The 15518-nt window shown below is 37.2% G+C and overlaps 1 protein-coding gene across 1 annotated transcript in view; it reads left to right on the top strand.

Moving 5' to 3' along the window:
• LOC127855998 (serine/threonine-protein phosphatase 6 regulatory ankyrin repeat subunit A-like) overlaps positions 1-15518 on the top strand; it is a 282105-nt gene that overhangs the window by 29568 nt on the left and 237019 nt on the right. The window contains exons 11-17 of the mRNA XM_052391934.1: positions 1303-1371; positions 2033-2179; positions 2725-2836; positions 4315-4380; positions 5443-5644; positions 6746-6833; positions 8708-8825. Of these exons, the coding sequence (XP_052247894.1) occupies positions 1303-1371; positions 2033-2179; positions 2725-2836; positions 4315-4380; positions 5443-5644; positions 6746-6833; positions 8708-8825 (802 nt within the window). The remainder of the gene's footprint in view (positions 1-1302; positions 1372-2032; positions 2180-2724; positions 2837-4314; positions 4381-5442; positions 5645-6745; positions 6834-8707; positions 8826-15518) is intronic.

The following is a 15518-nucleotide window of genomic DNA, read 5'->3' as shown; positions in this document are numbered from 1 at the left end:
GGGACAGGGTATGCATTTCCGGGACTGTCCCGGACGATCCGCGACGTATGTGTCGCAGTAAATCATATATAAACATGATGTCAAACAATCGAAAACGCACACATTTGTCAAAACATCGCAGTCTTAACACTGCTGATCATGTTTTCACAATTACCAAAATTAAATCCAGTATTGACCAGATTTTCCGGTAAATCAGTACACAGTACATTACCTGTTTCAAAACTAAACTACCTGAAAGAGCATGGCGTCAAAGATACAGCATTCTCTTTGCTACAAAGTTTTCCTTCAACAGTGTATATACACCCACGCTAATTTTCGCGCGCTTTTTACCAGGACAATACATGAGCAATAGATGTTGCTAGCGTAAGCGTTGGGTAAGCAATAAAATGAAAATAGGAAAAATCATTACACGCACCGTATGGCGTGACATTGTAAATTGCTGCATAGTTTTCGCTAGCTTTTTGTTGGGGGCAAAGGAAAATACATGTGGACGTTTTATTTAAAGCTAGAAAGTGTGTTTTGGATTACAAAATTTGTATTCTCATTTGGGAATTCAACAAAACATTTATATTATATTTATAATGGATTCAATATAAAATTCCAACATTAACTTTTTTAAACGCTTTACGTGTCGAAACGATGTTTTGATTATTCATGAAAAGCACAATTTCCAGGAGGATTACAACCGGTTAGTGAAAACATTTGAAAATATAACTGATTCCGTATAATTGAATACTCCGGATAATTGAATATTCGGACGTGACAAATGGGCTATTCAATTAAGCGAAATCTACTGTATTTTACATCTGTTCGACATGGTTATCAACTTAGGTTACATCAAATATTACGAGGTGCAAAAGATTGGTGTACTGCAACCTAACCGATAGCGACACTTTAAGTCTTAACCATTACACCAGTTTCCCAATATAGTGTATAAGAGTGTATGAAAGAATAACTTAGTAAATAAAAAGCAATTATTTCTTGCTTTAATTGAACCATTTGCACCAGTTTGTGCTTTAGACAGGTAAACGTTGATACATTTTTGCAGTATCAGTGTTCCTTAGCATTTTCAGTGGTGATCAAATTTTGCACCTTTGGACAAAAGACGGCGCATTGCAACTCTCCGCAACCCTTTGGGTTGTAAAGCTGAGAGTTGAATTATTGCAACTAGCTTGGTGTTAAAATCAATGAAAGAAATTTCTCATTAGAAATGTGATTGGAATGTTAATAACAGTATATGATAAAGAGGATGTAATCATCAGGTGAACACAGTTTGTGAAACCTGTCCATGTGCTATTTCAGCAAGGTAGATGTGGTTGAGTTACTCATTAAAGGAGGAGCCAGCGTGAACATTGAAGACGCTGGGGGCAGGTAAAGTATGCTAATAAATATTTATGCTGATCTCTGGAAAAACGGGGCTTAATGCATGTGCGTAGGGTATCGTCCTAGATTAGCCTTTGCAGTCAGCTCAGGCTTATCAGAGACGACACTTTACACAATGACTGAGGTTTTGTTTGGAAGAGAATTCTTGTCATCCCTGATAAGACATTGCAGTCTCAGACGATACTTTAGGCACATATTATTCTCCCACAAAGATGAAGAAGAGGGTTTGCAGGATTTACAGTGGATTTCCGTTAACACAACACTTGTCCATAACTTCTTGTCCTTAACTTTTTAGCAAAGCAACAGTCAAGCGTTAAACCATGTTTCTGTACAAAATGAAGTTATGCATGTGCAATAAATATTTTATTTAAAAAAATGCTTAAGTTTTGCCCCTTTTGTCAATTTAGAATTTCTTTAAAAGGACTTTACTTTCTGCATATTATGACATTCAGCTTTGGAGTATTCATCACCACTGTTAATGTATCTCCCCTTAAGACACCAAGTACTTGTTGTACCCAGAAAACAGACTGTAGAGCATGTCAATAATCCCCTAGGCTTTTGATACAAGAGAGTATAAGAAAAATATTATTAAATTAAATTAACAATGGGCCAGGTAATTGTTTACTAAACTAACAATGCAATTTTACAGGTTCCCAATTCACTATGCATCAGCCAACGTGCACAGTCAATGCTTGTTGACACTTCTCACTGCTGGCAGCATTGTCGACAGCCAGGACCATGCAGGCTGCACACCACTACACTTTGCTGCTGCAGCTGCTGCTGAAGATGATGCCAAGTAAGTGCAGTGTTGCCATTACACAGAATTAACTGCTCCAGAAATAGCTACTGTTAATTATTTTCTCAATTTTTCATCAACCATCTAGAAGTGGAAGATTTTTGCATGCAAAGAAACAAATGTGCTAATCTTTGAGTATAAGGCAACTCCCTTGGATTCTTTGATTCTGTGTAATTAATAACACTAGATATTTGTTTGTTTCGTTGGAATGAACATGTCATGACATTATAATTAATGTCATTTTTGAAATTTGAGTCCGCCAGTGTTGTATAAATTGCCGTATTTATTCAGAAACTAGAAGACATTTTTACACTACAACAATAAATAGTATCCATAATTTTCTTTTGCTTTTTTGTTTATTTTTTTTTAATTTTAAAACAGTGGTATTTTCCTTTAAACTATTAGGAAGCATAAAATAAAGATGTTTGTGGTCATGTGTTTGATTTCCACTTTGTGAGCGTTATTTAGATCAACAAGTCTTTGGCTTTTGATGCAATTGGGAAGACATAAATAGCTTTAAACTAAGATTGTTTTCCTTTCTTCAGGGTGTTAGAGTTACTGTTAAAACACGAGGCAAGACCGGGTCTGTCTGACAATCAGGGATACAATGCTATACACTATGCAGCGTTGAAGGGGCACCGGTTGGCACTGGAAATGGTAAATTTGGTTTCAGATCTGTAAAAAATTACTTATTTTAAACGGCTTTTTGAGAATCGTACATGTAAGAATCAAGGTTTGCCATAGTTTGTTGTTCAATAAATAACCTTAGCATTTGTATCTATTTACATTACTTAGTTTTTGAGGCCATGTGAAATCATAAGAATTAGTGTTTGCAAAAGTTTTATGTTGAATAACATAATGCAGTTTGGTTTTCAAAACTATTGCCCTTTGGAACTGTTTCCATTTAGATGATCTGACTCTAAATCATATATCTATGCTAAGAATAAAGAATAGTGTATAAACAACTGTTCTAAGAGTCTTACTTGGTAGTCACCGCCTCATGTGAGGTCATGCCTTGCTTGCAACGATTTGGAACGATATACAGTCCACTCTCGTTATCTCGAAGTCGGCGGGAACAAGAAAAAATATCGAGATAACGAGAGTTCGAGATATCCGATAAGGCGTTTTCAAAGAAAAAATGAGACGAACATTTACCTTGTTTTTAACATCTAAATACCTGCTAAGTGGTCTAACTAAAGCCGTCACCGTGTGGCATAATACACTCTACCTGATATAAACGCGTTTTTTCGAGGCACGATTAGTTTTGCTATTTAAATGCTTAGAATGACGTTTTAAGTATTACAGAATTGCATGAACACATGCGGTTATAATTTTTCCAAACTGTCGAATAAACATCCGGTTATGTTGCTTTTTAAAGTTATGATGCAATTGACGTCCAATCAAGAAGAGGGTTTTCCATCTGAACATGCGTAAATCACGTTCCGGAATACTGAACTGTACATGTACAGTTTGTAGTTTGAAATGCAAAGTTAAATCGATTATTAGTCCATGATCAAATAAAAATTAAAAGCCATTTTGAGTCTTGTCTTTTTATCTTTATTATCTTTATTACTCAATATCCCCAGAGTGACAGTTAAAGTGACAGGCCTTACTCAAGTGTTAATGGCTAACGAAATAACACACATGTGATCATTGATGCAATTAACGGATCAATTTCCTACCGCGCTGTATCGGGAGCAGCCGGGCGAAGCGGGACGGTGAAGTATCAAAGACAAAATTTCTCACCTTTTGCCGACACTGGAACAGTTATTCGCACTTCGAGATAAACCACAGTAAATACATGTAAAATCGAGACTCGGGACAAAATTTTATATTGACATATCGAATTATTCGACATAACGAAAATCGAGATATGCGATGTTTATTTATATAGATAAAGAAGGAAAAACGTTGGGACATTGAGCTTACTTCGACATATTGAGAATATCGAGATATCCGATGTCGAGATAACGAGAGTGGACTGTATTTAGTAAATGAGAATTCTAGAATATTATATTTGCCTTTTCATGAGCTTAAAGTTAAATTATTTACTGAGAATTCGAAAAATCTAGAAGTTAATGTACTGGTTTGCTTGAATGACTTTATGAGAAAACTACTGAAACTTCTATTTACAGCTTCTTGACGTGGCAGCCATCAATCTAGTAAAGGGTACTGCACCGTTCTCCCCTGCTCATTTAGCGGTATGTATATGCACAGCTTGTGAAAAAAGGTTATTATGCCATGTGCGGCCAGCATAGCTTCAGATCAGCCTGCACAATTGCACAGTCTGGTCAGGAACTACACTGTCCCCACGGGTATAAAGTCACGGATTTTTTTTTGGTCTACATACGGATATGTTAGCTCTTGACCTGTCTGCACAGATGTCATATGATGTCGTGAGATCTTTCCAAATACTTCCCAGGTAACGGACTCGAGAGTTTCTCTATAAGCCAAAGGCTTTGGATGGAAGCGAGCTTAAATAAATAGGTTTAAACTAAACTTTTTGAAGAACTTTTACACCATTAATCTTATCCTATATTATAAAGTTAAAGAAGAATACTGGAATCACCATGGACATCTGCTCATCTGTCTGTGTGTCTTTGTCAGTCCGTCTGTCCCCTCACCTATCCACAGGCATTTTTTAGTGTACAACATTTAAGTTTGCAGTCATTGTTTCTTATAAGATGAAATTGTGCATGCACGAGTTTTATTATCATGCACAAAATTACAAAAATAATGCTCTTTTTTCAACTTAAAAAAGTTTCTGTAACATTATAATATAATAAATTATACTTTTGACAACAGGTTTTATGAAGAGTTTCAAACACACCTGTCTGTTTTGCAGGCTTTTTAGGTCAGAACAAATACATAGTACAGAATATTTAAAGTAATTTGAACATGAACAAATTGTAAGAAGTTATTAAATCCACGCCAGCCCCTGTTTCAGGCATAATTACTTTGTTATGGCAGGGATTGTGTACTGATTAATGGAAATAAAGAGGCTTTAGTTATCTGTTTAAACCATATTTACTGCTAGCTGGCTGGAGTGATCAATCTCCATTGAGCCTGGTTCTGAGAAAACTGGGCCTAACGCATGTTTATGAAGTGTCATTCCTGACCAGCCTTCGCTGCTCGTACAGGCTGATCAAGGGATCACACTTTCCGCTTATATGATATAATTTATGGTATTTTTATGTATCACTTAGAACACATGTATTAAACGCTGCTTTTACATAGAAAGGCTGATTTGTGTATCATTCTAGGCTTCTCGAGGTCATAACGATGCGCTCCACGTTCTGCTAGGCTGTATAATGAATCTGGATATCAAGGATGTGAACGGACGCACGATGCTGGACCTGGCCTGCTACAGCGGTCACACAGAGTGCGTGGAGACTCTTCTACTGCAAGGGGCCACGATCCTCGTGTATGATAACGTCGCGAGACGGACACCACTTCATGCTGCAGGTAATTTGCGGAAAGATTAATACAGGGTCATGATTTATCCTCCATTCAGCTGATTATCTCCCTTTCAATGTCCAATTAGTTTTACAAATAGTTATTAACTTTGCTTGATTTATGAACAAATGAAGAGTGTTATTGAACCCTTTAAAGGGGGTAGGGCATTTTCTACCCCTGAGGGGGTTCTTAAATCTGCTGTTAATGTCTTATTGTTGGTATTTATGAGGAATTTTTCGAAGAAAACTGATAAATCTCTTTTAAGTTCTGAGATTTTGTCAATCATTTTTACTGCTACAAGTGGCAACAATCCTCTTGTACGGTAATGCCACTAGATGGACACCGCTTAATGCCACAGTTACTTTGGTGATAGGTTAACGTCTCGTTATTAGTATTTATGAGAAAATTTTATGAAACTCTTCTGAAGTAATGAGATTTTGTCCATGGTATTTACTACTTCAAGGGGCCATATTTTTTGTGTACGATAACTTTTCATGATGGACACTACTTCATGTGATCTTTTCTTTGGATCTTTAGGGGAGATCTAAACCCCTAACATATGGCTAACACCATATCTACAACGCCTTGGTGACTTCAATAATTCAGCTTGTTTTAAGAAGGAGCTTACATGGGTATTTTTTATGAAATTGTTTCTACATCCATTCTCTAAAAACTGATTATTCAATTAGGACCATTCGCAGAAACTGTCAACCGTTTGTTTTATTAGTAATGGTTAAAAACATAGATCAGCTAAACTAGTGCAGAATAAGACTTTAATATTGATCCAAACATTCATAACGATGGTGACCCAGGAAAAATAGATGCTTGTTTAAACACTACCTGCAAAGTGATCGACAAGTCAACAACTATTTGAAAATCATATTTTCAAAAAATAATCATCTATAAAAAAAATTGCCCCTTATTCTAATAGAAGGATATTTTCAATTTCAATTACCCATAAACAGTTCTTCATGGAAAAATATCATACATTTCTTACAATTAAATGCTTATTGTCTTATGTTTATGATTCTCACATCATACATCCGCAGGCGCGGAGGGACCTTCTAAACTCTGAATCACAGGCACACACTTTTGTAGTGTATTTTTCAGCAATCAATGGTCACACAGAGTGTTTGCGTCTTCTCATGGAAACTGCAGATGACAACAACATTGTGGATGTGAACGACGCCAGGGACAGGTAAAGTATGAATTTGTTTGATTTTGATTGTGATTAAAAAGGCGGCGGTGGCATAGTGGATAATGTTTTTGCCTAGCGGTTGGGAGGTCATGGCTTCCAGCCCAACTATAGGAGCGTTCTTTAGATCTCCCCCAAAGACACCAAGTACTGGTTCTACCCCAGAGATGGACTGGATAGCGTTTCAATAACCTTAGGCTTTTGATGCAGATCATTTAACATTTAATAGTGCAAATAAATAGAGGATATTTGTTGGATTCGATGGAATATCGATTTTATTTCACAAGTGATCATATAAAATATGTATTTTTTATGATCACGAGTGAATTAAAATCGATATTCCATCGAATCAAACAAATGTTCTTTTTATTTTATGCTTTTTTCACCGTTTGTTTACATTGTAAAAGAGTTTAACTGGATAATTTCGCTGGATTTATGACGTCATTTTGTCGAAAAAATGACGTCATTTCACAGTAAAACAGTATCAATATTTTTCACTGTTATTTTTCACTGTTTAAAACAGTGAAATACCAGTTTTATTTCACTGATATTTCTCTATAAACCACCAGAAAGCATAAAATAAATGAAATTATACCAATTGTATATATTAAAAATATAATTTAACAGGGTTGCGCACAAAACTGTGATATATTCAGACTTGTACACAGCTGGAATACTCACATTGGCAAGTTTTGTACTCAAAGCTGTTAAATAATATATTATTATAATAATTTATGCTAAATTTGAAAAGAGTGTAATACATCAGAAATGCCTTTCCCATTTTTACCTCACCTGAGCACAGAGTGCAAAAGGCTCCGCATCAAGCCTTGTTAACCTTTAGATTGTTTCCACACTAGAGGCTACATTTTTCACTATTTAGATAATAACAAGGACAAGCATTAAGTTTCACACTTGTCGAATTCATATATGAACCAGATACTTTTGGATAGTAGTTGTAATTTTGAAATCAACAGTATTTGAAACACTTTGATATTCCTGAGTGAAATAGTGTGATGTCAAAGTGAAATGTTAGTGGTTATTATCTGGCAGAACAGAAACTTCATCAAGTTTCTGAAAGCATTGAAACCTTTCCCACTTATAAGCAAAGTGAAAATGGCTTTGTGCAACCAGCATAAAACAAGAACATCCTGCCAGTAACTCGCAGTTCAGGTTTTATGCTGCTTGCTGCTCAACAGTATCTAAGGTTTGGAGATGAAGCCTTAAAAACTTGAATCTAGTATGAAAGGTTTTAAATGAAATATAACTTTCTAAGAGACTACAAATGCGTGAAAATACATATGGAAGTGGTATAGGGTTAAAGGTAAAATATAATTTTTTTGTTTTTGAATTGAATGTACTGTAACGCTCTTTGGTTTTCTCTGGACAGGTGTAGAAACACAAGAATACTTAACACGTCTAACCAGTTCTAAATATATTATCCCAAAGACACAATAACAACGTAATTCACAGTATATCCAATAAATCACAAGTAACAGACCTTAATTAACATCCAACACAACTGATCTTAAACACCTCAAAGCAACTCAACTCACACTAACAATCTCGTCCTTTTATAGTCCTAAATGATGCATGTAATCCTATATCCTAACAATTAAAAGTACACATTGTCCCATAAATCCACATAAAACAGCTATGTCCAAATTATCCATAACATCCATGATAGTCGTATATAGTTCATAAATTCGTTACAGTACAATCTAAGATACAGTGTAGGCTTTGTACATGTGTACTGCAGTTAAATGCGAAGATTTAAACCATTGGCAATTTGTTTCCATCTAGATAATCTGTTGGTGTATGAAGGAAGACATTGCTCAGGCATTTATGTTTGTGCTTTACCTTCATAACTTTCCTTTCAGAACACCCCTTATGTTGGCCGTAGAAAATGGACATGTGGACACGGTGTTGTATTTGATAGCAAACAGCGCGACGGTGAATGCACGAGATATACATGGACGCACTGCATTGCATAGAGGGGTATGTGTGAGATCTAAATAAATGTTTTCAAACAAAATATTTAAGCTTTTATTAGAGTTTCTACTGGACTGTTATTGGACAGTCAAGCTTTGGTATACAGTTTGTCAACCAGTTCCGGATAATCAGCAGTTCCGATTAATTTGTATTTAATTTTCCATAATGTCCCAATAAAAACAAAATAAGTGTCTAAGGTATACATTAGGTAAAGGAATAAATTAACAAAGTTTTAGCAAGAAAGCTTTTGTATTATGCTTACAGGGGGGATAAATGTAGCAAAAAGTTAACCAGAACTGATTGAATGAGTTATGTTTTGAAATGTGCATATGTATATTGAAGGCTTTATTATTTTCAAATAAACTTTTTGCTGATTGAAAACAAATGCCATAACAATTTTTTGAAATACTAATTCTGTAAGTTGAATGATTTTTAATAATTTTCCGAAGGGTGAACTTTAATTGGCAATTTTTGACAAAAAAACTGCATATGCCGTCTGGCCTAACCTGTTATCATACACAATAAATTTTACCATTTATTTTTACATCTTCTCACATTGACACTAAATCCCAAAAGAAATTATTGTGGTCAAAAGAATGAACGTTTTTTGCCGGGTTATTCTAAACTGGTTGACTGACTGTATATATAAATAATACATGCTATTTTGAAAATATGTCACAGGGTAAATGTAACCGCTGCCCCTTAGGTAAGGTGCTTAGGTGCACTTTGGATAAATTGGCTTCCTGTGCTTTTCTATTTCTAGCTGGAACACTGAAGTTGCTAGTATCACTATCATTCTTCAGGGGTTACAGTTTTAGTATTTATAAAGATTTAAGTATATTTGGCTTGCCTAAACCTGTGATTTTTTTGCCCAAAATTACAGCCTCTTACAGGCTGCTTCCCAATGGCAAAAAGTAACTCTTTTTTTTCTAAAAATCTGACCAAAATTTCCCCCAAAAGATGCAAAACTTTTCTAATAAGCTTAAAAATTGGTTTATTATGCCCCCCTTCGAAGAAGAGGGGGTATTTTGTTTTGCTCATGTCGGTCCGTCCGTTGGTCCGTCTGTCCACCAGATGGTTTCCAAATGATAACTCAAGAACGCTTAGGCATAGGATCATGAAACTTCATAGGTACATTGGTCATGACTGGCAGATGACCCCTATTGATTTTCAGGTCACTAGGTCAAAGGTCAAGGTCACAGGGACTGGAAACAGTAAAATGGTTTCCGGATGATGACTCAAGATTGCTTAGGCCTAGGATCATGAAACTTCATAGGTACATTGATCATGACTGGCAGATGACCCCTATTGATTTTCTGGTCACTAGGTCAAAGGTCAAGGTCACAGTGACTCGAAATAGTAAAATGGTTTCCGGATTATAACTCAAGAATGCTTAGGCCTAGGATCATGAAACTTCATAGGTACATTGTTAATGACTGGCAGATGACCCCTATAGATTTTCAGGTCACTAGGTCAAAGGTCAAGGTCACGGTGACCCGAAATAGTAAAATGATTTTCGGATGATAACTCAAGAACTCTTTTGCCTAGGATCATGACATTTCATAGGTACATTGATCCGGAAAAACACCTGGTGGACTGACCGACCGACCGACCTACCGACCCGACCGACCGACATGAGCAAAGCAATATACCCCCTCATTCTTCGAAGGGGGGCATAATTATAAAAAAATCAAGCAAATTAATGAATTGATATTCCCAGCACATTTCAAAATGTTGTACAAAGACCATCCCAATGACTGGAAAGTGTGAAATGCTAGCTAATGACAAATCATAACAAAAGGTGGACCAAAAAAATGTTCGAACTAGCAGCCATTAAAAGTCTCGTATATGTGTAATTTGTGCAAGCTTGACCATCAATGGCTTTCAACCATTTCCTCTTTAGTAACCAGCATACTAACTTGGATATTAAATGGTCAAATCAATTATTCAATATTCTTTTTAACAAGGAGCCCATGAACACCACCCCACCACCACACCGACCACACCACCAAACACCACCCACCACAACCCACCACCACCAACACCACCACCACCACCACCCACCACCACCACCACCACCACCACCACCACCACCACCACCACCACCACCACCACCACCACCACCACCACCACCACCACCACCACCACCCACCACCACCACCACCACCACCACCACCACCACCACCACCACCACCACCACCACCACCACCACCACCACCACCACCACCACCACCACCACCACCACCACCACCACCACCACCACCACCACCACCACCACCACCACCACCACCTACCACCACCACCACCACCACCACCACCACCACCACCACCACCACCACCACCACCACCACCACCACCACCACCACCACCACCACCCACCACCACCACCACCACCACCACCACCACCACCCACCACCACCACCACCACCACCACCACCACCACCACCACCACCACCACCACACCACCACCACCACCACCACCCCACCACCACCACCACCACCACCACCACCACCACCACACCACCACCACCACCACCACCACCACCACCACCACCACCACCACCACCACCACCACCACCACCACCACCACCACACCACCACCACCACCACCACCACCACCACCACCACCACCACCACACCACCCACCACCACCACCACCACACCACCACCACCACACCACCACCACCACCACCACCACCACCACCACCACCACCACCACCACCACCACCACCACCACCACCCACCAAACAGCCCTTGTTTGAAATTTAGGAAGATGACAAGCTACGTTTTACAGTTGATATAAAATAAAAGGTATCGGATGAGCGTTCTAGGTCTCCCAGGGCCCTCTTGTGTAATTTGTACAACATTGGGAGAGATGTGAAGGATGGTCAAACCTTAGTTGGGACATATGCATAAACATTTTTCAATATAAAGAGTGCAGTCCTGTACTTACTGATGATTGAGGACATGGCAGGCATGACATATCAGCTCACTGTGATCCTCACAGAATCCTTTCTTTTCAGTTTTTCTTTCTTGTGCTCCTGGCATTGCTCTTGTTGGCGTACATTAGTCTCAGGCCACTGGCTGATGTTTTTCTTGTCCAAAATTGCATGCTTTTTGTAAAGATAGTTATGATACTCCACACATTTGCTACAGTAAAATTTAGAACATTCCTCACAGTAAAAATCGGCCTCTGTGTTTCTTGTCCAAAATTGCATGCTTTTTGTAAAGATAGTTATGATACTCCACACATTTGCTGCAGTAAAATTTAGAACATTCCTCACAGTAAAAATCGGCATCTGTGTTTCTATCATTATCCTTACAGGTTAAACAAGAAAAGTAAAAAATAAAGTCACATCATCTATAAATTGAACTTTCCATATTGGAAGCCATGTTTGCCACTATTGATAACTTCTTTGGTTGTTAGCTTAACCCTTTCCCTGATAGATGGGTATAATCCCGAGTCTATCGATTCCCCGATACATGCGTTAATTACCGTCTCTATCGATTACTGCATACATGCGAATTTTTACGTCTCTATCCATTACCCGATAATCCCGTATATTCCCAATGTCCATTATCAAATGCAAATTCTGATTGATATTGAAGACAAAAGTGCGTAAGAAAACTCATAAACACAAACATCCGACATTTTTCTAAAGTACCAAATAAATTTCGGCATATGTTTCTTTTTAAAGATTTGATGAAATAGGTGTCCAAGCGGGACAATGGTATTCAAACTAGCGTAAATAACATAATGTGGTGTGGGCGCATCGTGTACAGTTAATGTTCTGTTACAAATTGTAGCCAGAAATAAATACATGTATATGCCCATGATATTTTCATGTCAGGTCTTTGTTTGGACAAAAAGAGCGCGAAAATAAGCGTGGGTGTAGTCAAATTTAAAAAACGCTGTATCATTATCATCTTTTAGTTCGTTCAATATTGGAACAATTATTGTACTGTATCTGATTGCACACAAAGTGCCATGTACAGTTCATATTCTTTTACAACGACCAATAAACAGCGTAATCTATATTTAGATTTCATGCATCATGTATAAGTTATTTTCTGGAAATTGGGAGAAAGTAAAAGCGATTTTTCGAGAATAAACCAACGTTTTTTTTTCAGTTAATTTGTCATAATTATTTATATTTCGTGTTGTCTGTGTATGTTTGTTTGGTTCTCATTTGTTTTTAGCAAATCTTATGAAAAAATAATATCGTAATGGTAAATGTTTAAAGCAAGTCCCCTTTCCGAGATCATACACGAGAATTACTTCGATGTTAACTGACATGTATAATACTTGTTTTGACAGACGACACGTGCTAATCTAAAGTTTGTGTTTGGTAATACACAGGATATTGGATTTTTGGTGCTTGATTGAGCAATAAAACAAAGACGCAGTAGGCGGTTTCCAGTAAGCCTTTTGTACAGACCAACATAATAATTAATAGTGCACGTGCTTATCTAACATTTAGGGATAAAAAACACGGGTCCTAGACACTTTGTGCATTTTTGGGCCATAAAACACAATCCCGGTGGCTATTTTTAGTAGCACATGCTTTCAGAAACTATCGAGTTTCGGTAATAAAGCACAGAGATTATGATCTTTGTGCTTGTTTTGGCCATAAAACGCAGGGAGGCGGAAAACTACAACGGGCGAGGCATGGTCAGGGGTGATAACCCCAAAAAAGGGTTAGGGTAAGGGTTAGGGTTAGGGGTCGGGTTAGGGTTAGGGTTGGGTTTAGGCTAACCCAAACCCTAACCCGACCCCTAACACTAACCCAAACCCTAACCCTCTAACCCCCCCTTGCGCAATACCATACCATGCCTCGCCCGTTGTAGTTTTCCGCCTCCCTAAAACACAATCCCGGTGGCTGTTTTTAGTAGCAAATGCGTTCAGAAACTAACAAGTTTCGGTAATAAAGCACAGAGATTATGATCTTAAAACTGCATGGAGTCTGAAATAAAACAAAATGCCGACAAATCAAAAGATAATTCTCCTAATGTTACAATTCAATATTTTAAGGTGGGGTTCTCACTGCATTTCTTGTTGCATTTGCATACGCTTGTATTACTTGTTATAACTTATATCCTCGTATTATTAATTAGAATACAGACTTAAAATTTATATGGTTGGAATGAGAATTTATTTCTCTACAATATTTACATTGACACAAATGATGTGAAATGCAAGCAACTAAGTGAAAATTAAGCCTAAACAAGACAGGTATAACAGTTGAGAATGTTTCCATTATTTTCCCAATAAGGCCAACATTTGTTATTGAAATGATTTTCGGATTTTTTTTCTAAAAGTGTCGGGTAGGAGGACGGAAAAAAAAAAAAAAGATGGGTGACCAAATATGCACTGATTTTAAAAATGTTATGGTATGAAGTTCTTTTTACAAAGCAACCACAGTGATTTTTTTCAAACATGTTGATGTGCAAAATGATCATAATCAGACTGTAGGTCTTGATTTGCAGTTTTTAAATTAGTTTGAATTTTAAAAATATCTTAACTATATAGATATAAGTTCAAAAGTTATGCAATCTTTTCACTTGTCTATAATAAACTTTTTGGTGATTTTTTTAATGTTTTTTTTTCACAAGGAATCCATATGTTGCATTAAAAGTACTTTATCTCCACAAACAACCAATAAGCTATTGAGGTTTAAAAGAAACATTTATAGTTTATTGTCCAGTAAAAATCAATACCGCAGACAAATACAAATAGCATAATAAAACACTTTTCAGGGGTTTCACTGGCCCCAAAAAAGTTGTCGCCACTTTATCCCGGTGTGAAAACCGCCCGTAATTCAAACTTAATCAATAAGGACAATCATTTAAGGAACCTTACTACATTAATGAATAATGGCATTTACTATATTTTTATTACTCTGAAAAGTATGTTAATACATAAATAACAATAAGTAACTTCATAAGTCTTAATATTAAAAGCTTTATTTGTTTTTGCCCTGTCTGTTGGTCTGTTGGTTGGTCTGTTGGTTGGTTGGTTTGCGCCAACTTTAACATTTGCAATAACTTTTGCAATATTGAAGATAGGAACTTGATATTTGGCATGCATATGTATCTCATGGAGCTGCACATTTTGAGTGGTGAAAGGTCAAGGTCAAGGTCATCCTTCAAGGTCAAAGGTCAAATATATGGGTCAAAATCGCTCATTTAATGTACACTTTTGCAGTATTTCAATATTCAAGATAGCAACTTGATATTTGGGATGCATGTGTATCTCATGGAGCTGCACAATTTGAGTGGTGAAAGGTCAAGGTCAAGGTCATCCTTCAAGGTCAGATGTCAAATATATGTGGCCAAAATCGCTCATTTTATGAGTTCTTTTGCAATATTGAAGATAGCAACTTGATATTTGGCATGCATGTGTATCTCACGGAGCTGCACATTTTGAGTGGTGAAAGGTCAAGGTCATCCTTCAAGGTCAGAGGTCAAATATATGTGGCCCAAATCGCTAATTTTATGAATACTTTTGCAATATTGAAGATAGCAACTTGATATTTGGCATGCATGTGTATCTCATGGAGCTGCACATTTTTAGTGGTGAAAGGTCAAGGTCAATGTCATCCTTCAAGGTCAAATATATGGGTCAAAATTGCTCATGTAATGTCACTTCTGCAATATTGAAGCTAGCAATTTTATATTTGAAATGCATGTGTATCTCAT

This window comes from Dreissena polymorpha, chromosome 13 (assembly GCF_020536995.1).
Source record: "Dreissena polymorpha isolate Duluth1 chromosome 13, UMN_Dpol_1.0, whole genome shotgun sequence".
NCBI classification, from domain to species: domain Eukaryota; kingdom Metazoa; phylum Mollusca; class Bivalvia; order Myida; family Dreissenidae; genus Dreissena; species Dreissena polymorpha.
This window is presented reverse-complemented; position numbering and strand designations above follow the sequence as displayed.